At 36.7% G+C, this 24,946-nt stretch overlaps 1 protein-coding gene across 2 annotated transcripts in view; it reads left to right on the forward strand.

Moving 5' to 3' along the window:
- The window catches only part of CLYBL (citrate lyase beta like), a 201,580-nt gene that overhangs the window by 161,125 nt on the left and 15,509 nt on the right, over positions 1 to 24,946 (forward strand). For both annotated transcript variants that reach the window (XM_032226771.1, XM_032226772.1), the window contains exons 3-6: positions 13,110 to 13,298; positions 17,282 to 17,383; positions 19,141 to 19,234; positions 20,680 to 20,847. In XM_032226771.1, the coding sequence (XP_032082662.1) occupies positions 13,110 to 13,298; positions 17,282 to 17,383; positions 19,141 to 19,234; positions 20,680 to 20,847 (553 nt within the window). The remainder of the gene's footprint in view (positions 1 to 13,109; positions 13,299 to 17,281; positions 17,384 to 19,140; positions 19,235 to 20,679; positions 20,848 to 24,946) is intronic.

Here is a 24,946-nt window from a genome sequence, read left to right on the forward strand (position 1 = left end):
ACTCGGTATGGAGCAATGCTCAGTGGTTACAATTGGACTGCGTGCTTTTGTTGAACAGCCCAATGAAACTAAGCTAAATATGTTTCAAACTTCAACAGCATCTCTAAAAGTGGCAATGAAATTTAGGATTGGCCTGTGGTTTTTCATGCAAAGACTGCATGTATACACATTTTAGAGCTTGAGTTGCTTTGTGGAAGGTAATACTTTTCTTTGGATGAAGAGGCATTCACACACAGAAGCACCCACACTTGGAGAAATCTACAGGAGTAGATTTCACAGTGAATTGGGGTTTCTGTAAATCTTGGCTTGGGTTTTATGGGCTAAAATTAAGCATCTGTGAATCCTTTTAATCCGACTGATATGCAAGCTGAACTACAATTACAATTCCATGGTGGAGTTTCTGGGCCACTTGCATTTATGGCACTTATTTCATTTTGGAAACATATGGAGACTAAGTGCACTGAAATATTACAGAAATTGATTTCAGCACCTCTCAAAGCTATTGAAGAGGCAATTTTTAAAAATCACCAAATAAAAAATATCTTCCCGAAGTACTAAAATTATTTTGTGGTTTTTGGTTTGTTTTTTGCTTGCTTATGGCAGTGACTTGCTTACATGTCTAAATTAGCTAAATATACAGAAAAGCATGTACAGCAGGCAGAATGTGAAAAACATCTCTGTAGGAGAATACAAATGGCTTTAGGAGATGCCAAATATAACAGTGTATTTGCATGCTTGAGGATGAGCTTGTGTGTTGTCAAGAGAGAGCAAGTCCTTACTAGGGTTACCATATGTCCATCGCTTTCCTATAAATGCCTCCATTTCGATGCGTAAAGTTGTACCCAGCTGGATTTTTTGCCACATAACTTTAAAAAATGTATGGTTCTGAATGCCAACTGTTCCAGTTTCTTGGATTGGTGCCTCAATCCAAGCTGGTTGATGTGGTGGCTATTGCAGCAAGATAGCAGGATCACGAGAAACTTGGGGGGACTGTTTGCAGAGAAAGTACTCCCCAACTGGGCTGGGCACGTTGCAATTACGGTCCTTGGCCACTATACCAAGACTGTATGTATGCCTCTCTTTGCAAGCTCTCTAGCTGAGCTCTAGACTAGCAGGGCATATCAGAGTGACTGGAGTTAATCCACCTCAGGGCAGTGGCTGAACAGAAGATACTGGGGGGGAGAAAGAACCAAGATTAGATTCTTCAAAAGAGCCTTATAGTCCAGAAGTTGGTCCTTGCAGGTTTTGCAACCACTTGGAAACACCACAGATACTGCCAACTCTACCACCAGCAGCGTTGGCAGCAATGTTAAGATGAGTCATCTTAATTAAGCAGATTAACTTTATCAATGTATTGTAAAAATTTGGGGTTTGGAGGGATATTGTAAGAATCCCACCAAAGGAGATGCAAAAAAAGGGAACACCATGGAGTCCGTTTGTTTTGCAATAGAAATAGCAGACTTATATACAGTGGTGGTATTCTCCAGTTCAGGCAAACCCGTAGTGGCGGCTGTGGGAGGCTCCGCCCACCTGCCAAGATGGTCAACATGTGCAGACGTGGCACGTGTGAGCAAAGTGAGCGAGTGAGCATGCTCACATTTGTGAACCGGTAGGGAAGGTAAGTGAATCCCATTGCTGCTTATATACCACTTCATCGTGCTTGACAGCTCTCTCTAAGCAGTTTACAGAGTCAACGTATTGCCTCCAGCAATCTGGGCCCTCATTTTACTGACCTTGGAAGGATGGAAGACTGTGACAACCTTGAGCCAGTGAGAATCAAACTGCTGGCAGTGGGCAGAATTAGCCTGCAATACTGCATTCTAACCACTGCGCCACCACGGCACTTAATCTTTTAACATTTTAATCTTCGATAGAAGGAATTAATTCGTACAAAAATAATCCTGGGGCTATCATACTGGTAGTATTAGGTGCCTAATATATATATATTTTACCTCATTGCATTCATGAAGAGGGAGATGGGAAATAAAAAGTGGCAACATATAATGTATCTAGTTGATGGATACATCGATATGGGAGCTCTTTGATTTTGCTGCAGCCCTGCTTCTGGGTATACACCAATAGGATGCCATAGTCTTTATTCCGTAATTAATTACGTTTGGAAGGACCCCAAACATTTCTTTGCCATGTTAATTATTCCCATTTGTGGAGATGGATCTTTAGGAGAAAAATATATATAACCATATTAGCTGGAGATATTTATGTGATATGTCTTTCATGTGGTTATTTAATTAAGTCATTTTTCTGGTTTCAACAACACATTAACCCATAAACTAGCCAAGCTTACTAGTTTAACACAAAAAGAAAAGAAGAAGACTTATGTCGATTAGCAGCCACTCATTATTTTGACACGTATCTTGGTCTGTGCCGTATGACAACTCAACACTGGTTATCCATGTCTTTTCCTCTTGCATCTGCCCTTTTAGGACTTGAAATAAATAATGAGTGTAGGCTAGGAGTGAACAGGCCATAGAGATAAATAAATGTTGTGTCCACTTGAACTACAGAAAGGATATTGGGTAGTAAAATCCCATCTCCAAAAATCCTGATAATCTTAACTATTCCCAAAATTAAAATCTTGACATTCAATGCTATATTTCAAAAAAAGCAAAATTGCCCCCGAAAATAAATCCTAATGTTATTATACCTAATATTTCTATTTCTGGCAAAGTAGTGATGGTGGGGAGGAAGGATTTAAAAAAATAAAGGCGGTATCCACAATGCATATAAAGAGGGGCGGGGTACAGAGGTGGTATTCTACCGGTTCAGACCAGATTGCCCGAACTGGTAGTGGAAATCGTGGATGGCTCTGCCCACCAGTTCCTGGCTCTATGGCATCCTATTTAGGCCATTTTTTCTCCAAAAGCACATGCATGCAAGAATCTGCTCACACGTGAAGGTGGTGCGTGCGAGCTAAGCGTGTGCGTGCTCATATTTGCAAACCTGTGGGAGAGCTAAATGTATACCACCCCTGGCGAGGTATCAAACACACCATCGTAATCTTTTAACCCCATGGAGATGGTTACTTTATATTAGATGGTGACTTTATATTACGTTCCAGTTCCATTCAGTTTTTAGTCTCAGTTGGGTTACAGGATTTTAAAAAGGGGAAAAAATACAGATTCAGAAAAGGTTTTTTTTTAATTAATTGGACAACTATAATTTAAATATGAGAGAAATAAGTTTTAATTGGAATATGGAAGGCTTCCTTAAATCCTCCCATGTTTACAAATGTTGCATATGTAGCTTTGGATGAAATGTAGGGTTGATGTCTGTTTTCCATTTGTTAAAAAAGGAGGAGTAATCTAACAAAAGGAATGGATAATCCTGCCTTTCTATTCTTTGCTGGAAAAGTGGGGTTATTCATGCAATAAATACATCATTTATTTTATTTGGGGCAGGATCTCCAGATTCAATTTTGACTGCTTCCTTAATACGTTTTTTTTAGCTTTGGAGAATAGGAAAGAGCCATTACAAACTACATTTCAAGATGCTTTTTTTAGAACAAAAGTGGTAGCTAAATTGTTCTCATTATTTGCCTTCACCCACCTATTCCTTTTGCTTTTAAAAAAAAAACACAGTAATGTGATTATTTGTCCCAGTCGCGTTCTCAGCAGGGAAATGGGAAAGAAAATGACCAGGCTGTTTAGACTTGGCATTTCTAGAGAAGGGGCATCAGTTTGTTAAATAAGTTTTGCTCTTGGCACCAAGTAATCCTGCAGGACTAATGGCCTCCTTAAGAAATATGTAGGTTGCTTTTGACAAAGAAAAGCTGAAATCCAGAGTATGGTGACTCTTGGTATAGACAAGAGACAAAAGCCTCAGCAGTGTCAGGCTGAATAAACAAACCACTACAGGGGCTAACATTAAATCATAATTGCATGTTTTATCATGTCAGTCCTGTCACAAAACAGCTAACTCTAGCTGCGACCACAGTAATTAATTTTCTACTGCCATCTGAAATATATGGAGTTACCCTTAACTATCAAGCAGAAGCTACAATCTGCTTGCCAGTATACCAGATCAGATTTTTTAACATTTCATGCACTGAAAGGTACTGTAATTAAACAGTCTTCTTGGGGTGCTGCTTTGCACAGCCATTCCAGCTCACATACCCGAACAAAGCTCCATTCTGATCTATGCCTCTTTTGTTATATTTAGCACCATTAATTTGTCCATTACTTTCTGACGTTTACTGGCATTTACCTCTGCAAAAGCCACATGTCATAGAACAATGATTTTTTCCCCCTCTTTCCCCCAACCCTATGGCAAGAGCAAGAAAAAAGGATGGAAGGGGGGGGAGGGAGGAGTCTGCTAGCATTTGGACTACAATATGGATGGTCAACTCCCCCCTGTACTAACAAAGAATCACTATCCCCATTATTGCCGGTCCAATAAAAAAAGAAAATATTTACCAAAACAGGTTTTATCTTTGCAACCTGGTGCGTTTGGCAAATCTACCTCAAGGCTGGAAAAAAAATGAATCCCCCCCCCCCCCCATATCTAGGGGAAATGATCAATAAAGACATGGTGTACTGTTTTTCTTTTCATTTTCCAGTTCTGAGTCCACTTCTCTGATTTCAAAGGGAAGGACGGGTCTATAGTAAGATCAGTAGTGTGACTTCTTGCTTAGGATGCTCATTCAGACATTGTGCGATCCGTGCTGTTAGTTAAGGCATTTGTTTTGGGGTGTTTATATTTGATAGTTTTACAAATAAGCCCACAAGGCTTCATCTTCAACGTCCTTTTATTCCCCAGTCTGTCTTATCCTATCTGACTGTAGAATTGAGATCACTTTAATCCCTGAAAGTTTGGAACTAATGTAATAACTGCTGAGCTGCTGCCACTGAGCCTGGTCCCAAGCTATACTGTACTTCACACTCGATTTATTCTCCAGATGGCAAAGTCTGTGCATCCCCGCTGTGAGGACCCACCTCGTACATTGGAGTGTAAAAGTAGATGGATGTTGTTTTCTTTGCAGATGATTCAGAACTAGTAACTTGTGAAGATGCTGGTTACTGGCATTCATGGTTGCCAATTGAACCAAATGCATGTATATTCCTTAATTTCAATCTCTGTTTATTGTGGTGATGCTTGATTCATCAGCAGTACATAGGTAGGCAAAATGGCTACATTTCCACCGTGTAGTAACAGACATCACTGTGAACCTTAGGTGAAAGATAAATATTAAAAGGATATGGTTAATAGCATACGCTTGCATTTTAAATATATATATTTCTGAGCATTTCGTGCTTAAAAACAGATGTATTCATCAATGAGCTATCATACTATTATTTACAGCATACATTTTTATCTATCTGCATGCAGTCAAAATAGAATCTAGATGTTAATGTTCACTTTTGGATTATTCATTGCTTGGACAAGTGACAATTCAAACTCTAAAAGACATTTGACTTATACTATTGTAGTGGGAAGTGAAGGAGCTTTAGAATAAAGACATGCTAAGCAGAAAAGCTTTCCTGTAGCATAGAGGGGGTGGGGAAGGAGAGCTTAATTCAGAACTAAAACTTAAGTACATATGATATATTGTTACGTGTGGCATTTCCTGACTAAAGCTGCAAAGGGAAAGAGAGGAAATTATATGGTTGTACACGTAAATTTTATCAAATGCAAAAAAAAAAAAAATGCATGAACCATTACATATCATTGATTCCAAATCGCGGTAGTAGGGTCCCATGAGCTTAACATACATAAGACTGGACCTAATCAGTGCTGAGAAGATAAACTAGCCTTATACCTTCAGGGGGGAAATGGTGAGATAGAACATGATGAACAAATAGTAAATAATAAAGGGAAATAATAAGAATATTAATATATTGAATTAATAAATACCTAGAACAGTTACTATTTCAAAAGAAATCTTAAAGATAAGGTATTTGCAGGGGGCTGGGGTGATTGGGATCTGATGGGCAAAAGCAGCATGGCAACTTTGAAATGTAGCTCCACATTGTACATTGCGATTCACAGCATTCTGCAGTTATCAGTCCTTGAAGAGGCTTGATGTAGCCAAGGCACAAAATGGAATAGAATAGAATAGAATAGAATAGAATTCTTTATTGGGCAAGTGTGATTGGACACACAAGGAATTTGTCTTTGGTGCATATGCTCTGAGTGTACATAAAAAGATAATATACGTTCATCAAGAATCATAAGGTACAGCACTTAATGATAGTCATAGGGTACAAATAAGCAATCAGGAAACAATCAATATCAATATCAGTCGTAAGGATACAAGCAACAAAGTTACAGTCATGCAGTCATAAGTGGGAGGAGATGGGTGATAGGAACGATGAGAAGACTAATAGCAATAGTAATGCAGCCTTAGTGAATAGTTTGACAGTGGTGAAGGAATTATTTGTTTAGCAGAGTGATGGTGTTTGAGAAAAAACTGTTCTTGTGTCTAGTTATTCTGGTGTGCAGTGCCCTATAGCTTTGTTTTGAGGATAGGAGTTGAAACAATTTATATCCAGAATGCGAGGGGTCTGTAAATATTTTCACAGCCCTCTTTTTTGACTCATGAAGTGTACAGGTCCTCAATGGAAAGCAGGTTGACAGTAACTGTTTTTTCTGGATTTTTCTGTTTATTAGTTATATTGTTATTTTGTGTGTGCATGCACTAATTTGCACTTTGAAAGGAGGTCCCTTAGACAGGTCTAAAACTTGTTCTTCTTCAAGCAAATTTGAAGAGAATTTATAGCATCCTGGGAGGGGGAGCAAATAGCAAAACATGAATTGTAATGCCCTGTGTGAGGCACCACAATGTAAGTAAAAAAGGACAAAGCTCGTGATATTACAATACGTATTTTATCACTTTGATATCCTTGTTGTGAATAAGAGAAAATGTTAAACGTCTCTAGTTTTTCCACGAATCACTCCAAATCCTAAACATTTAGATCAAGAAATGAGTTGCCCTGATTTGTGTGGCATATATTTCCAAGTAAATGTGTTGATTGCTTCCTTTCCGTATTAGGCTCAACTAGTCCAGAATTCGGCAGACATTCAATTTGTAAGCAAACCTCATTCATCTCTGCAGGGTCTTTCTTGTAGCAAACAAAGGGGCTATCTTGCATGGTCAATGTAGACTCTTGTCATAGAATGTAGGTTTTTAAATAGGTTTTCATGAGTAAAACATATATTCACTGGGCCTTAATGTGGAGTTAATAGTCAAGTTATGCAGTTTCCCTCTGAAATATCTTTCACAAAAGGCCCTTGTGGTAACTGAATAAAAGCAGTTCTACAGCTATAGGATTGGTGAGCATGAATGGCCAAGATGGTTTCTTTAGACTTGATTATCTTTCACGAATGACGGTGAATATATTTGTCCCAGGATAATGTTGTAGGAGCCAATCTGGGTGAGTCACCAGGACTAGAGGTTTAGTCTTCTGAGCGTTCGGATTCGTGCTGGACTGGAGCCCGTCTTCAGGGAACTTCTCTCTAGCAGTGTGTGCTTTGCACTATTCTGTGCATTTGATTATCTTTGATTATCTTTTACTTACAAAGATTACCTTTCCAAGGAGCTCCTAGCACAGGGAGAAGCAACTAAGATTAAAAACCCTTGTAATGATTGAACACCAAGACTGGATTATGGGAAGAAATGAATGTTTTGATGTAATGCATCACACAATAGTCAACCAAATTATTTTCAGTCTGTTGCTTTATATTGTTCTTTTGTATGGATGTAAATAGTTCAGCATTTATTAATGGGCTCAAGTGGATTCACGTTCAGACTCTACCACAAAAAAAATTCACTTGGGACTTTGGGCCAGTTACACTCCTTCAGTCCCTGCCTATCTCACTGGTTATTGTTGTGAGGGTACAATGAAGAGAAATTCTCATGCAAGTAACTCTGTGATCTTTGAGGAAAGACAGAAATCAAATACTGTATTTGAGTATAAGATAAACCTTTTTCCCTCAAAAAAGAGGGTGAAAATCTGGGTGCGTCTTATACACTAAATACAGCATTTTGGGCCCCGAAACCCTGACCCCTTCATCAAAATGGCCATGCATAGCCTTTAGGAGGTATCCAGAATGTCCTGGGGACTGGGGAGGGCAGAAATGAGTGGAAAAGAACAGTTCTTTGCTCAATTCCCCCCCCCCCGCCCCGGCAGCTCCCAAGAGCACTCTATAAGCTAAAGGCTATGCATGCCCTTTTTTTTGGCAAAAAACAGGCCCATTTTCTTTTGGGAGGTCTGCAGAGTGCAAAAACTTTTTTAAAAAATTTGCCTCATCAAAATCTTGGTGCGTTTTATACACCGGTGCGTCTTATACCCCCAAAAATACGGTACATAAACATAAATGTTGGGTTGTATGATAGGAGAAAACAGATATTGACTAAAACTCTGTGTTTTCATATATTGTACATTGGTCTCCACAGATGGTAACACCCAGCTGACTTTGCCTGTTTATAAGTAAGCAGGTTTAAGCCTGATTAGATATTTGGATGGGATTCCTCCAGATAATACCAAAACTAGAAACTAGAAGGCTAAGCATGGTTGCCAGAAAATTAGGCAGACTGCTGTGTCACTGAAGTTGTAAGAAGATAGAAGTTACTTTTTTTTTTTTCAAATTAAGGATCCAAAACCTTCCACTAATTGGAATGGTAGGAATGGCAGGAACGCTTTTCTATTCCTCCTCCATTTTTAGCTGGAGCTAAAAAGAAGTTCTATAATTTGTTAAATAAAGAGAAGGATACTATTCCATGGTCTTTCTCCAGCTCATTTCATATGTGTTCCACTGAATGACCCATACACACTGATTATGCATGGGAAGTTAAGTCTATTAAAACTCAGTGCCCTTATTGCTGTTAATGATGAAAACTTGACATCGATGATCTAAAAATAATAAAATAGAATAGATGCTGAAAATGACGACAGACTCTAGAAGTACCAAATGTGCATTCCTTGACAATTTTTGATTAAAGCCTGATAAGAAAATATAATAAAGTAACAGTGTGACTTGGTGTTGCTAAGGAATCGCATTTCCTTTAAAACGGACAATGCTAGAATGCAATGGTTCTATGAAATATCTATCCTGCACCCAACAGATGGCATGAGCATAAAATCTCTCACAGTAACACATTTTTCTGTTGAAATATAGTGAAGAACAGTAATTTCATTGCTGGTTGGTTATTTTGAGCTGTGTTATAGAAAAGGGACATATTTGAAGATTACCGACAGCAACAGACTGATGGACAAGTTCTCAGTGAGGTAGTTAATCTGTGTCCAAGCTTTATCACTTGTGATTTCTGGTGGGTGGACAGGGTTCATGCCCAGTTGACGCTTCTTTGTAAAAGTAATTATTTCTATTTAGAAGACAGGTAGTTCCGCAGCATTTAATTCCTTATGTAGTCCAATACTTCCAAGCTTAAAGCTTACCTCTGATTAACGATACAGGCAGGTACACAGATAGACAGACAGATAGGTACAAAAGAAGAACAACTCACTCAGGCTGTTTTCCACCTTTTTCTCCATCTTCTCCAAAACCCTTTCAGAGCTGAGATTTTTATTAACAGTAGGAGAATAGGGGTAAGTACCGTATACAAGATGGTAGTCCCTTTTTTTAGTTCATCACCTTTGCTATCTTGACTTTTTTTTATCCATCCCAAGAGGACAAAACTTCATCAGAACATTGGAGAAGCCCATCAAATGCTTGCACTGTTTCTCTGGGAATAGAAAATCATCTCCTATTGGCAGAGGCCGCTGGAGAAAATATTTTGCCTATGTCTGTTAAGTCCTGCAATTTGGCTTCATGTGGGAATCAATTGTGTTTATATTGCCAAGTAGAGTATCACCTCCTTGAAGCTGTTGAAATCTAGCACTAGATGGCACGAGCAGAAGGATCTTTTGCAGTGTTTATTGAAGAATGATCAAAGGCTCTTTGGGGACTCCCCTAGATCCTCTAAGCTGGGGGTCTCCAACCTGTAGTTGGGCCATAAAGCAATTGCAACTGGGCTGCAGAAACGGCTGACGAGTGCGCAGGGGTGCGCACATCCTCACTTGCACGAGCCACAGGTGACCGTGTGTGTGTGCTCCATTTGCGGGAGCAGCAGGAGTTCGTGCATGCTGCTTGCAAAAACGGAGCTGTGTGCGCATGCGTCTGCCAGTTACTCATGTGGAACCTTCCTTCCCCACCCCCCTCCACACTCCGCCGGTCTGCAAAACTGGAAACGTTGGGGAAACTCTGCTCTAAGCGGACTACAAAATCAAATATTTCAGTTTGCAAAAATTTAAAAAAATGGCACTCTTCTCATTATTCTTTTTTGTTAAAAAATAGTTTTTAAAATAAAATATGTTTATATTTAATCAATGTAATATTGTTATGTTTGTGATTCTATAAATAAATAAATTTTGCACATGACAAATTTAACTAATATGCTAAATATTAATAAATGTAACCTATACAAACAAAATCCACCATAATTTTAAAAAGTGGCTAGAGGTCCTGAGAGCAGCATTTTAAGAAACAATGGTCTGTTGTCCCGTTTCTTAAAGTACAATATTTTTTTTCAGTTTAAGAAGGAAAAAAAAACACAATCTCATAATTTTGCAAGAATTCCTTATGTCCCACATTCCTCTGTGCTGGGAGAGTGAGGATACCATTCAAAGGAGACCCCAGTGGAAGTTTGAAAGAAAATCAAATCATCCCAGTTTCAGGAAACCACAAAAAATGCTTCTAATTCATTAGGAAAGTGCCTAGAAATCTCCCCATCTGAGGCATATTGAAGTAACACTGATAAAGGGATGGTAAGTCTCATCAGATGATTGTTTGTAGAGTCATTAACCTTCTTCCTTTTTCACACTTTCTGACGAGGGGGCATTGCTTTCTTCTCTCTAAACTTACATTTGTGCCAATATTTGCACTCATAAATCACTGCATTGTAACAGCTGTTTTATACCAGTCTTGTGAATCTTATCCTGATCAGTCCTGACAACTGTAAACTACTATTTTCTCAGATTCTTTAATGCAGAGCACATTTTTAAATCTTTTCTGTCTTTGTTTCCAAAGCTGGATTGAAGTCTTGTTTCAACCTTAATATTTTCTGCTGTATTTTAAAATTGTCTTGGCCTCGATCAGTGATGGTGAACCTAATGCCAAAATGGTTGCGTGGAACCATCATGCGTGTGTGCACACTCATTGAGATTGTGCTCTGGAAAAGCCAAACTTCCAGGTTCTGGTGCGCATGTGTGCCTGATAATCAGCTGGCCAGTGTGCATGCGCACACCAATTTTCAGTACTGCCACATGCATGAAGGAATCATGCTTTGGAAAAGCCAATCTTACAGGTTCTGGCGCACATGTGCACCCAGCAATCAACTGGCTGGTGCGCATGTGCACACCAGTTTTCAGCACTGCCGCACATGCAAAGGACAGCTGACCATTGTGTGCGCATGCGTGCCGGAAACCTGGAAGACAAACAGGCAAGGCCGGGCATGCCGGATGACATGACTGCATGTGCCACTTTGGCCATGACTGCCAAAGGTTCAGCGTCACAGCCCTAGATACTAATAGAATGCATGAGAATTTACTGACCCTATATCTCCAATAATTAATTATTTTTTTATGCCACCCATCTCTCCAGTAAGGAGATTTGGTGCCTTATAGTGCCAACTGGGTTAGTGAGGCAGGACAAGAATTTTGTTCACTTGGTTTCTAGCCTGATGCCTCAAGCACTACACCAAACTGGCTCTGAATAATATATTATTAGTGTATCTAACATAGTATAATATGAAACATGTTCTCTTAACTGTAAACATGATTAATCTTTTCATGATTGATAATCAGTTACTGGGATTATATGTTAGCTAATGGACCAAGTTAGTCCTCTGCCCTTGAATTACATTTCCCATCCAATACTTGGCCAAAGTTAATGAATAATGAAGATCAATCATGTATGAGCAGAGCTGCTTTTCCACTTCTGGACACAATCATATTTTTTTTATTAGATTAGTAATTATCATGATCCTTTTATTTTTAAAAAGTCTCTTTCAAGATGATTTTGACCTCTGGTCACTTTGTATGTATGTATGTATGTATGTATGTGTATATATATATAATTTTTTATGATAACACTATAGAAATAGCCATCTATTTATTTTATTTATGTATTTATTAAATGTATATGGCTTCCCATCTCTTGAAAGGTGGCTCTGGGCAGTAAACAATAGCAATAGCAATAGCAGTTAGACTTATATACCGCTTCATAGGGCTTTCAGCCCTCTCTGAGCGGTTAACAGAGTCAGCATATCGCCCTCACAATCTGGGTCCTCAACAAGCAAAACTACATATTAAAAACACACAGATACAACAAATATAAAAATCACATTTAAAGTATCATAAAAACAAAGATTCTAGTTTCTAAGATTTTTGGGGAGGGGGAAGAGAGTTACTTTCGTGTATAGCTTTAGGCTAGAGGACCAGTTTGGTCTAGTGGATAAGGAACCACGAGAATGTGAGTTCTAATCTTGCTATAGGCATGAAAGTCACTCTCTCTCTCTCAGCTCATGATTTCAAGCTCAGGTGACAAACCAGTCGTCAATCAATTCCTGTTGCAACCAATACTCAGTTGATCTTTAAAAAGTGGAGCCTGCACTTGCAAGAAAATGCTAGGAAGAAAAAAAAATGTTGCCTTAGGATTCTTTAATGGGATTGTGCCATCCAAGTGCCAATCAGATCCAACCCTGTTCAACTTGTTCAAGTTAAAGTGCTCTAGGTGCTGCCATCTGCTATGACTCACAAATAGTTGATTAAACACATTGAATTGTGGCTAAGCCTAATTGTTTTTATTTTAAAAAAGAATAGCACCTGAGCACGTGTGTCCACTATGTATGGTCAAAAAGATCAAGATAGCATATACAATGCACATTTGGGGGGACGACGACAGAATTTCATCAGCTTGACTTTTTTGATCACATTCCAAGGATACCCTTGCATATGACCTCGCCCAATCTAACTATATCATGATCTGTAATGCAGGTGAATTTCTCCATTGTTCACTTAAATAAACTTGATTTTTAAAAAGTTAGTTCTTAGTAAAACATTTGGTTTATCTTTATCTTTTTCAAAAAAAAATAGGCAGAAGCTAGAATAAAAACTGTGGAAGCCCTTGAGAACTTTGACTTTGGTCAGACGGAGAAGTGTGTTAGGATCAATTCAGTGTCGAGTGGTCTTGCAGAAGAAGATATGAAGGTCATTTTGAAATCCAAGATTCTTCCTACTAGCCTGATGCTCCCGAAGGTTGACAACATAGACGAAATAAAATGGGTGAGTTTTATCTGCCATTATCTCAGATAAAGATTTGCATCCAGTTTCAGAAGGGAAGAAACAGAATGATATCATGAAGCAAATATGAAATATTCCTGATGCTAGTACTTGATTCAGTTCATCTACTGTATAATTTACCCATTTTGTTTTGGAATATCAAAAAGTAATTTATCTTCTCTTAAGCAGAAACTAAGTCAGATTTGAGAATTGTGATAGTTGTCCTATGCCGTTTTGAGATATTAAACATAGTCGATTTTCTTAGCAAGGGAGAATCAAATCACACGAACACATTTAAAACTCTGTTTTCAAGACTCACAGGACAAAGAGAATAGTTTGTAACCGCATATGCATTGTATGTGTATAAAAGGAGGTGGATTTAGAAATGCAATATTAATATATTATGATTCATTTTGGACAAAGTAAAATGAAACAAAAACTGTTAAGAATCAATCCTCCTATTCATCATACTTGAAGTCCAGCAATCATGATATAGAATTTATTCTCCATGTTAGAACATTTTGGTGGATGGAGGAAGCATTTTACCAACATGTGAAAAAATTATGGTGGAGATAGAAGGAAAGGTCACTCCCAAGGGCAGCCCAAAGAACAAACAGGAAGCTTTTAACTAGTGTTTTTAATTAGGAAATATATTATTTCCTGTCCAGCCCTCTATGTCTTCCTTTTAAATTGCTGGCAGGTGTGTTTGTTTTTCATGACTGACTTTTCAGCCAATAGAAACTGGAGATTGTAAATGGTTAGTCTGTCAAATTGCATAAGAAAATGCTGAAACGGGCCTAATTATGCTATAATTGTGTTTATTATTGAAGAGGAATTTTCATTTCATTTTACCATATTATTTCTTGAGAATATTATTGAAGTCAGTCAAGCTTCATTTTACTTTGTTTTCCGAGCCTGGGGTAGGGATGAGCACAAATTAAATATAAAATCCACAAAGGAAAATAGATAAATAGATTCTGAAGTTCAGTTACGTGTCCTCATCTAGTCTATATCTACTAGTATTAAGTGGCCATCGGTTCTTTATAATTCTTGCCCAGTCAGCTCCAGTAATTGAGTCTACTTCTTATCGAATATCAGTGAAAGAAAACATTCCAACATTCAGAAAACCTAATGTCCAGTATGTCCAAACATATCCACAAGGAATCATTTCATTATTTTATCACATTCGGTGGCTCTTTCAGACAGCAAGATCTACATTTATAATTGTATTTAACAACTGCTATAAAGAAGATTGGAAACTAATTCCATCTTTTTTTTTCCTGCTTTTCTATTTTTCTTTAACTTTTTCTCCTTTCTTGCAATTTTAGCTTTCTCTTTGATTTCTTTTTCTGTTCATTTTCTTTCTTTACATTAGTTTGTGTGTATGTGTGTGTGTATACACACACACATATTGTATACTGTATATATAAATATACAAAAATGTATTCGTACATATATAAAAAGTACGGTATATGTAAAAAAAAACAGCAAAATCTAAAGGCCTTTTGTTGATTCAGCAAACAGCAGACTAAAGCATCTGAGAGTTGGCTATGCATATTCATATTTCTATCTATCCAAGGTTTTAGGACGATTCAATAAATATTCGCTGGGTGTGACTGGACACTCGTTTCCCCCAGACTTGCTTTTTCCTGGAAGCAGAGCCCATCTTTCCTTCCCCAACCCTTTCCCAGAGGCAGTCCTCTTACTTTGCTTTTAAGATGGCCATTGCTATGGAAAGCTTTTGGCTGTTTATTTTTGTCCTTCATTTTGATTTATGCGAAGCCTAAAACCTGGCGACTGATGCACAACTAAAAGACGGGCTTACTTGTTCCCTTTTGTGTGAGAATCTCTTGCTCTCTCTTTGTCCTTCAGATGGGTACTTGTTTGACTGGCATGGCTTATTGGACTATAACAAGCCTAACTCTGGCTCTTTTGTTGTGGGACAATCTGCCCACAAATCCTGAACAGTGGGCATTCTTCCCAACACACTATCGGGTGTGCACTGGAATTGAAAGAATGGCTAAAGCCTGCGCCTTCATCCCCTCCCCAATCTTTGTTTTCTGTCTCCCCCCTTTCCTTTTTTCCAGCCCTCTCACTGAAATGAACACTTTACCAAGCCGGAAACATTTAATTGTCTCCTTTTGAAAAAAATTAATTGAAACTTCTCCACTAGTTGCCTTTTGTATTTGGTGCTAATAGTACTTAAAAGGGGGGGAAAGGAAGGAAGAAGACAAAAATAATTAAAATGGGAAAAAGAAACATACTTGGATCCAAACTTTACCTAATCTAATGGTCCCAAAATGCAAGACATAAAGATTTCAGCAGATACATAGAAGTGGCTCAGGGGAAGGGGGGAGGTTTCCATTTTTTTAACCATTTAACTTACAAAGAAGCTCCAGTGTAAAATTTAAATTTTGAATATGAACCAATTCTTGCCTGTGAAGTTATTAGGGACTAGCTTTGTTTGATTATCACACTGTTGGGTCTAGCATCAGATTGTGGCTGTGTCCATTTAATTGGAAATCAGGCCATTGGCCCTTACTTCTGAGTAGGGAGGTTGATAGACAGATGGGCTTCCTAAGTCTTCCTTCTTGTTCCTTTTCTTGACTTTCCCCCCTTAATTCCTTACATTCTGGGGTTTACTAGGTTTTGAAAGGATCGGAAAAGCAGTGGCAGTGGTGACAATGATGACTCTGCATTTTTAAAAAAAAGGGAGGGATGGAGAACATGCAGGAAAAAAATGTTTTAATTTATTTTGACCTAATGTAAAGTTACTGCAAAGTGCTTAGAACCCTTTTCAAGATGCTGTGGTTCTATTTTTCTTTTGTTTGGGGGAGGGGTGAAATTTGGGGAGGGGGAGAAGCGCTAAAAGGGGAAATAACACCTCTAATCCAGTTTCTGGTAAATAGGCTGCCAGGTTTCAAAATGAGTTTCCTTTATATTAGTCAGAATATTATGCTAAGCCTTAAGCATTAGTTTTTTATGTTGCCATAGCAGCCTTATTCCTGCAGGGTTGTGACCTGTGATGATTACAGTACAAAGCTTATAGGGACTTGAAACCCCCTTTGAAGATGAAAAGTCTTTGATGGTTTATATTTATGCAAATCTCTTAGATATGATTTACCCAACTGAGACTGAATGGAGAGATGATTAAAATTCCCTTTCCCTTTGATAGCCATTAATGGTTAAATATTCCTTAAATATAAAAATGATGCGAGATTTTTTCCCCTCCTGTCTTTATTGACTAAAATTTACTTAGCATACCTGTGATATGTTTATCTCCCCACACATAGCTAGATCTGGACAGACATAATAGATTTACAATATACTGAGGTAGTTTCTCCCCCACCTTCTCTTTTGAAAAGGGAAAAAGAGAAGAAGAAAAAAAGAAATCTGTACAAGAGCTTTTGTATGTTCCCAGATGATAGATTTGGGAATCAGGGGTACCCCACCGGCAGCTCAGAGCTAGCTGTGAACTGCTCTCATGGAAAAAATTGGAAAGCTTTGGTCTTCAAAGAATTAAACTTCCTTTTTAAGGCCCTTCCTAGGTAAGCTAAAAATTATGAAGAAAAGATCTCCAGGACAAAGGGTAACAGGGTCGGGATGAATAATGTGGATGCCACTTTGGAAGGCTGGAAAAAAATATACAGGCATGTCAGTGTCAGACATGAAAGAAAACAGAATGTCAGGTATATCAATTCTTCCTTGTTTTACAGATCCTGCTTTATTTGCATTTAACAAAGGCAGGGTGATGATAGGTGTTAGGCAAATATGTGTGCAGCTAAACCTGTAGTGCTGAAAACATAAGAGTAATGCTATAACAACAGACTCAAAACACAGGGGCAGAGAATTGGGGCTAGCAATCTGGACTTCGGATTGTCTGCTTGGTTGGTCTGCAATTTTGTGCAAAGAAATTGCAGACCATTTTTGTAGAGGTTTTAAAAAGCCCAGGCCTTGATGTTATGTCCTCTCTGTAATGTTCCTAGTTTATGGAGAAATGTGCGTGGCACTTACAAGGCCGAACACTCATAGAGCCGATCAATTTCATTCCTTTTGTGGAAACTGCAATGGGTTTGCTCAATTTTAAGGTAAGAAAGATCTGTTTAATTTAGCATGCCTGAATACAGTCTTAGGCTTATAGATTATATGTTCCGTTAAATAAATAAATAATAAATAAATAAATAAACAAACAAACAAATAAATAAATAACACCACCATAAATAGAAATGGGAGAGAAGCAAACTATTATGTTTTTAAAATTATATTGCTTTCATTTTTTATAGAAATCCATTCATTACCCCTAATTATTCAGCTTTACATGACATAGATGCATCTGACATAACTGCTTTCTTCTGCACTGCTGCAATTACTTTAAGCTCGTATGAATAAACTGAATAAAAGACACTCAAGTCTCAAAAATAGCCCCAAATAGTTAAGAGTGTTTCTAAATATTCTAACTCTCATGATTTCTTTTCTCTCATTTGCATTTGATTTTTTAAGCATCATATTAAATATTTTAAAAGTATTTTAAAATGGAATTGAAAGAATATTAGGTATTTTTTTTCTCCAATATTCTTTCTTAGTTGTTGTTTTTTTAATGTACATGTTCAGCTGGACCTAACAGTTAAAAAAAAAATACATGAGAATTTCCAGGATGTAATATCTGCATGATATGACTATATGCACAATCTCTTTCTCTTCTTGGCCCCAGAATCCATTTTCTACCTCCTCCCCCATCTCAATGGTGATGAATGCATGCAGATAGCCTGTTTTTGGCATCCGGCCTGCAGTTTTCTATGGAAGAAAGATATTAATGCTGAAATTGAGTGCAGTCCAGTCAGGCCAAGATTTCTTGTAAAAGTTTGCTGTTACTTGAAGGAGCTGCTGGGAGGCCCTTGGGCTAGTGTGTTAATATAAATCTCAGTTTCAGAGATTTCTTTTTCAATATAGGCTAAAGAAATACTAATTATAGATCGTAATGCAAAAAGTTTTCCTCCTCTTTTTTAATTAATATTTTGCCTTTCCTCAAATGTGAAACCCAAAGAAAAAAGACCATTAAATTCTGCCCTGAAAAATATCAATTGTGATTTCCTATGCTTAGGAGTTGTAGAGATTAAAGTAGCATTACACGTACTGATTATGTCTGCTTAATGTATTGCTTAAAATAATAAATACAAACAGCTGAACTTATTTTAGCACTGGTTGTTCACAAGATCCTTGCAAGCATTGCATTATTGCTACCAAATTATATTTCTAAATAAATAAATATTTCATTATTCAAAGCTTGCAATAATACTGGGATTGATGCATTTAGAAAATCCCTAAGGTATCATTTGCTTTTCAAATGATTTTCTATGCTACTTGTTGCATTTTATATCTCCGGTAATTATATTAATTTGAAGATATCCAAGGAGCATCAGTTGATAACATACCATATGCTGCCTATTAAATTGTGAGTAGTTGCAATCTCCATCTGCAGTGTATTAAACCAAATATGCTTTAGTTGTGTTTCTCTGCAGTGCTAAACATTTTGGAATCTTTTAAAAAGTCCCATACTGTAAACATCATGTAGTGGGTTTTATTTTTTATTGCTTTATTAAATCCAAAAGTAGTTGCCACATTGGAAAACTTTATCAGAAAAACTAATAGGGAAATAAAATACTGTATTCTGCATTTTAATTTTAATTATACTCCATTTTTGCATCCAGAGTATGTATTGTTTAATTTCTGTGTGGCTATCATTTGTTGTTATTTTAAGATAAGGAATAGCCTTAGTATATTTTTTATTACAAAACTAATTTTTAAATTCCTGCTTCTTGTATTAATATTTATGTTGCACTTAAAGGCTGTTTGTGAAGAAACTCTGAGACGAGAACCACAGGTTGGCCTTCATTTAGATGCTGTGGTATTTGGAGGCGAGGATTTTCGTGCCAGTATAGGTATTTCCTTTTTTAAAGAATATGTTAATTCAGCAGTAGTTAGGATACTGTGCTCCATTCAGTTTTATCATAAGCCTACTTAAATCAACAGTAAATATATTTGACTATATCTGATTGTAATTCTGTGATAAATGTTTCCATTATTTTTATAGGCCAAAGAGTACCAGAATTAACATTAACCTGTTCATTTTGTAATTTTTGCAAAAAAATAAAATAAAATAGACAATTCTGTTTACTGGGTCATAAAAATAATGTAAGATTTTATGGGGGAAGTTAATAATGAAACCACCTCTTTATATGCAAATTTAACATTTAAAAAATATTGAAGTAATATTAGTGTGTATATGATGTAATATTTTGGTGTACGAACTATGAACTATTCTTAATATTTTAGCAATCTGTCTTTATTTGCTTGTCTATTTTATTGCACGCATCTTAACATATGTGCTTGCTGCCTGGGGATACAAGAGTTGTAGATCAAGACATATGGAGGGTACCAGATTAAAAAAAATGCCCTGGGCAAATAATTTATTTTTATTGCCTCTGTATCTTCAGATGCTGTTTAACATTTTTCAAAAAGTAAACAAGGTCAGCAGCTTTTCTTTTTACTGTTCACTTATGGCAGGTGCCTAAGTGTGGATTGTATTCCCTTATAAGAATTTGTGGATTACGTTCCCATAATGCAGGATTCCATATTTATTGGGGAATTAACTCAATTTCCTAGATCCATACTGAGTTATAAACTTATCATGTTGGGTACTTTCCACACACACTAAACCACAGAGAGTCATATTCTAGTCTGACTTGTGGACCCAACCTCTAATCACAATGCAGTTTAGAATCAGCCCTTCCAAACAAAAGGAATTCAATATATAATGATGAATAATAAAATCTTCAGCAGGTTACTTGTGAATGCTTCAAAACAGATCTCAACTATTCTACTTAAGGTATTACATATAAACATTATTCCCAAATTAAAATTTTAAATTTGAATAAATTATAAGAGAAATTAGTATACTTACATAAGTATTTAACCAAAAGGTTTCTTTTTACCAAAAAAGCAATTTTAGGTGCATTTAATGGCACTATTCTGGATTAAATGAGTTGAGCAACATTTAAGGATATTTTCTTAATGTTTGTGTATGCTTTATTATATCCATAACTTTGTAGTGGGCCTTTTTAACAAATAAAAATAGATGATAGCAAAATTAAATGAAAATTATTTAAAAAGAGACATAGTAAGAAATAATAGGCTTTTGTAGAAAGCAAGTGTCTATGAGTTGAATAATATTCTTTCAACCATATCTTAAAAATTGTGATCACATAACAATCTCTTATTGTCTTTTTTTGCAAATAAAAAGCAAATGTATCCTTAACTAAAGCTCTGTTACAAACATTTGTAATATGAGAATTACATTTTCATCCATAATGGTCTTTTGTTTCAGGTTCAACAAGTAGTAAAGACACTCATGATATTCTTTATGCACGGCAAAAAATTATCGTCACAACGAAGGCTTTTGGCTTGCAGGCCATTGACCTTGTCTATATAGACTTCCAGGATGATGATGGGCTGCGTCAACAATCAAAAGAGGGTGCCTCAATGGGTTTTACTGGTATGCCTTTTAGTTAATATTTCAAAAACATTAATCTTCTTCTTAATCCTAGACCAGATACGATACTGGAGTTTGCGGTACTGGAGTTTACTTCGTAACTTATCCACTTGGTGGATGGTCAAAGAAGTCTAAACACTATAAACTTTTCAGCATTTATGCTTGTAAAACAGCAGATGAAAGACTCAAGGTGGAAAAATTAAGCTCTTAAAATTCTTTCAACGTATCACACCCTGGTGTCATTCTTTTATTAGCAAAAGTACAATATAAACAATGCGTAGTCTCCTGCCCTTACCATTCAGGCGAGACATAATCTTGGCCAAAAATCTGGGCACATTCCGTTTTCCCATTCAGCGAGCCTGCAGGCATACTTTTATGCTCCAAAATTGTTCCCACCGCACTTTGAATGTCAGAGGTTTTAAAAGTCTTTAGCTGATTTGACCAAAACTTTCCCTTATATATACAAATAGCTATTATAGATTCAATTGAATAAGTGGGGGGGGGGGTTGTTGAAAGCCAGCATTTTAATATATGAGAAGCCCCCACCCCCACCCCATATGCTAATTCGGCTTTGATAGCTATTTTCTTGTCAGTCTTCTCTGTGAGCTGCTGTCCTGTATTCTGACTTGTTTCCCAGTAATTGCCTGTTCACCTGATGACACCTACGGGAACTGGCAAGACTGCACAATCAAGCAAGCTTCTTACAGGCAGCCACTGTAACCTAGGCATTTCACCCATGATTGGTACACTAGATCATACAAGCACCCCTGTGAGATGCGACACATAACAAAGATTGCAGCTTCGTGATAAAAAAAATCAGCTACTTAGCTCACACATGCAGCCTTTAATGTGCTTTGAAAAATAACAGCACCGACGTTGCTGTGATAGGTTTCATTTGCTTTAGATAGAAGATATGCAAGTTTTAATACCAGGAGTTCTTAATCTAATAAGAGGCCAGTTTTAAATGAAAAGATCTGAATCCAAACATGCTATCTTGCTGGCTTCTGGTAAAATTAAACTGAAAGAATTGCGAGGTGGCAAAAACACAGACACAAACACACACACACACTCACACAAACTTGTTGGATTTGTTTTCCATTGTTCTAAATAAAAATTTACAAAACGAATCAAGTAATGAATTGATTAGTTGCAAAAACTGTGGATGTTTCCGACTCACTTGATTATAATTTTTTTGCTAATATTATTTTATAGCAAAAAGATAAAATCTCCCTCAAGTTGAATTTGTCTTCTATGTCTGCCTAGTTCTCTTGGCAACATAGAAGTGGTTTCTCATTGCCTCCTTCCAGTCTGTGCTTCAACATTCTAAGTTCTGATGGTCCCCAATAATCATAACTTCTGAATATTTTAAAATTGGTCCCAGTTAGCTAAGGATTTTACTCTTAGGGGAAAACATGTCTTTGAAAAAGTGTTTGGAAAAAGACCTTTTCACCTAGCTCAGGGATAACTACTCTGATTTTTTTTTTAATCATAGGAGTGGCCCATCGCAATGATTTTTTTTTTCAATTTCATTTTTGTGCTACCATTAGCATTTGCTGTTACTGATGTATATCTTTTCGAGTACTTCCTATTGATATTATTAGGTTTAAATTTGGTAAGCAGCATTACAGCTTGCTTTGCTTGTTGCTGTGTTATTACACAGCAGCTATAGAATTTTCCCCATGTAGTTTAAAGCATTTCAGCTTCACCCTACAAGCCTTATTCCCTGATCGTACTTTCTTATGGCCAAATTACAGCCTTTTACCAAACAAACAGTTTTATAAAAAACAGTTCAATCATTGTTTAGAAGAAGGTTGGATCTTCTAAATAAGATCCTATCTTATTTGAGAGTCCACTCAGAAGCTTGTTAGTTACTTTAAAGAGTTCTGCTATATCACCAGGATTGAATTCTTAAAGAATAAAATGTTCTTCCTAATTCAGTGGTATCCTGTAAATGAATAGTTGATTTACAGGCCCAACAGCTTGTCAACAAATCATTTTTAATCATGTGAGCATTTTCTCAAAAAAGAAAGAGCTTCATCAGTTTTAAAATTCAGCTGAAGAGAAGGTTGGTTTTGCCAACCTGGTCAAATGGAAAATGTGAAGTTAAGTATAGAGGTGAGGGCAGGAGGAAAATTCTGCAACTCATCTAGCCAAAGGATCTTTACTTTCAGAGGGAATAACGAACCATTTTTTATTGTTGCCTATCTTTAAAAACGTGGCTGAAGCATTCAAACAAGTTCTAGGTATATACTATAGATTGAATGTCGATAATGTTGAATGATTAGTGTCACTTAGAAACCTGAATTAGGGTACCAGAATGCTTTAAGTATGGAGAACATACAGCCAGAAAGAAAAGATTCAGTACACTACCTTTGCAAAAAATTGGAAGAGATAGGCAAAACTGAATTGGGGATAAAATCCCAAAATTTTAAAGACAATAATAGCTATCAGAACATCTTTCCTTAAAACTGAAAAAAACTGGAGAACAGGAAGATCAACATCTAACTTTAAATATCAAGAAAGAAAGAATAAGAGAAGAATAAATACCTTGATCAAGAATACCACCAAGCAAAAGAGGAGCACGGGAGGTACTGTTAAGAAAATCTGAGAAATCATAAGAAAATTTACAGCTGAAATAAGAAATATTAATTACAGTAGAGATCTATTAAAGCAAATGAAGGTGAAAAGGCTATACTGAACACTTATATAAATTAAAGTACAAAATGATAATGACACAAATATGCTTCTTTGAGAAAAAGAGCACTGGAAAAGGCTCTCTGTCAACCAATATGGAAATATGCCGACATAGAAAGTGGAAATAATTGGAGGTTACACCGAACTGATGAAGGAGAAATAAAAAGGGATGTACACATTTCTGACTTATTGTACTGATTCCTCCCACCCAAAAAATTTAGCCTATGAACTTAGGAAAATAATACCAAATATGGAAAGAGAATAAAGCCAAATGAACTATCAGGTGTCAAAAAAGCCAGAGAGACACAAGGTCAGAAAGTGAATACTGCATATATATATACTAGATGGAAGAAATGAATACAGTAAGGAAGTAGAGCTTGCTTCATTGTACAATGCAAGGTTATAGATTGTGAAAAAAGGATATTATCCCAATTCTATTTAATTTACAATAAGTATTGTGATAATTTACAGTCATTGTGTGTGAGTATTTGGGACTCTAATATGGATTGCAAACTTGGAAATTATGTTATCTATATTAGCATCAAAACACTATCAGATATATATATATAAATGACAGTACTGTTTAAGCCAAAAGCAAGCAAGACTTAGAAAAATATATTATGAAAATAAAAAAGAGAAAGTGAAGAATCAGACTTAAGGCATAATATTGCAAATGCTGTTAGTGTCAACCAGCCTACATAATAATAAGTTCACTTGAACCTAGCAGCGAAGAAGTGAAAAAGATATCTAATTTTGTTGAAGAAAATATGATGAAGCACAAGGAGCAAAGAACCAGGCAGTTAAAGCACTGGTCTTCCCAGTGGCCCCTGGCTATGAAAGGTTGCACATTAAGAAAGAAAGAATGAAAGAAGATGCTTTCAAACTATCAACCTAGATATATTTTCTGAGGGTACCATGGAATGCAAGAAAAACTCCACATCAAATGAAAATTGACAGTTCTCTTAAAGTAGGAACAGTAAGCAGAAATTCACATACTTTGGATCTGTGATTCAAACTGATAGATAAGGAACTCAAAAAGTCAACTATACTTGGCAAGTTTGAGAAGACAACAGATAATAAAAAAAGATGGATGAATCAAAGAAATTTCAGATCTGTCCCTGGAAGAGCTACAAGTTGTGACTAAAGACAGATCAAGATATCAAGCATTTGTCCACATAAGTAACATAAATTTAAAACTTGAAAACACATAGATAACTGGGGAATTAATACCAAGGGCAGTTAGGTCCAGATGATATTAAATTTCTAATACATTCCTTTATACAATCCTTTATAATACATTCTCAGGATGGCCACTTTACCTCAACTTTATCACTGTCAGTTCAGAACCTTGAAATGATTAACCAACCAGCCATCTGTTGGAGAATCAAAATCAAATAAATTACCCTTA

The sequence above is a fragment of the Thamnophis elegans genome, chromosome 11 (genome assembly GCF_009769535.1).
Source record: "Thamnophis elegans isolate rThaEle1 chromosome 11, rThaEle1.pri, whole genome shotgun sequence".
Classification (NCBI taxonomy): domain Eukaryota; kingdom Metazoa; phylum Chordata; class Lepidosauria; order Squamata; family Colubridae; genus Thamnophis; species Thamnophis elegans.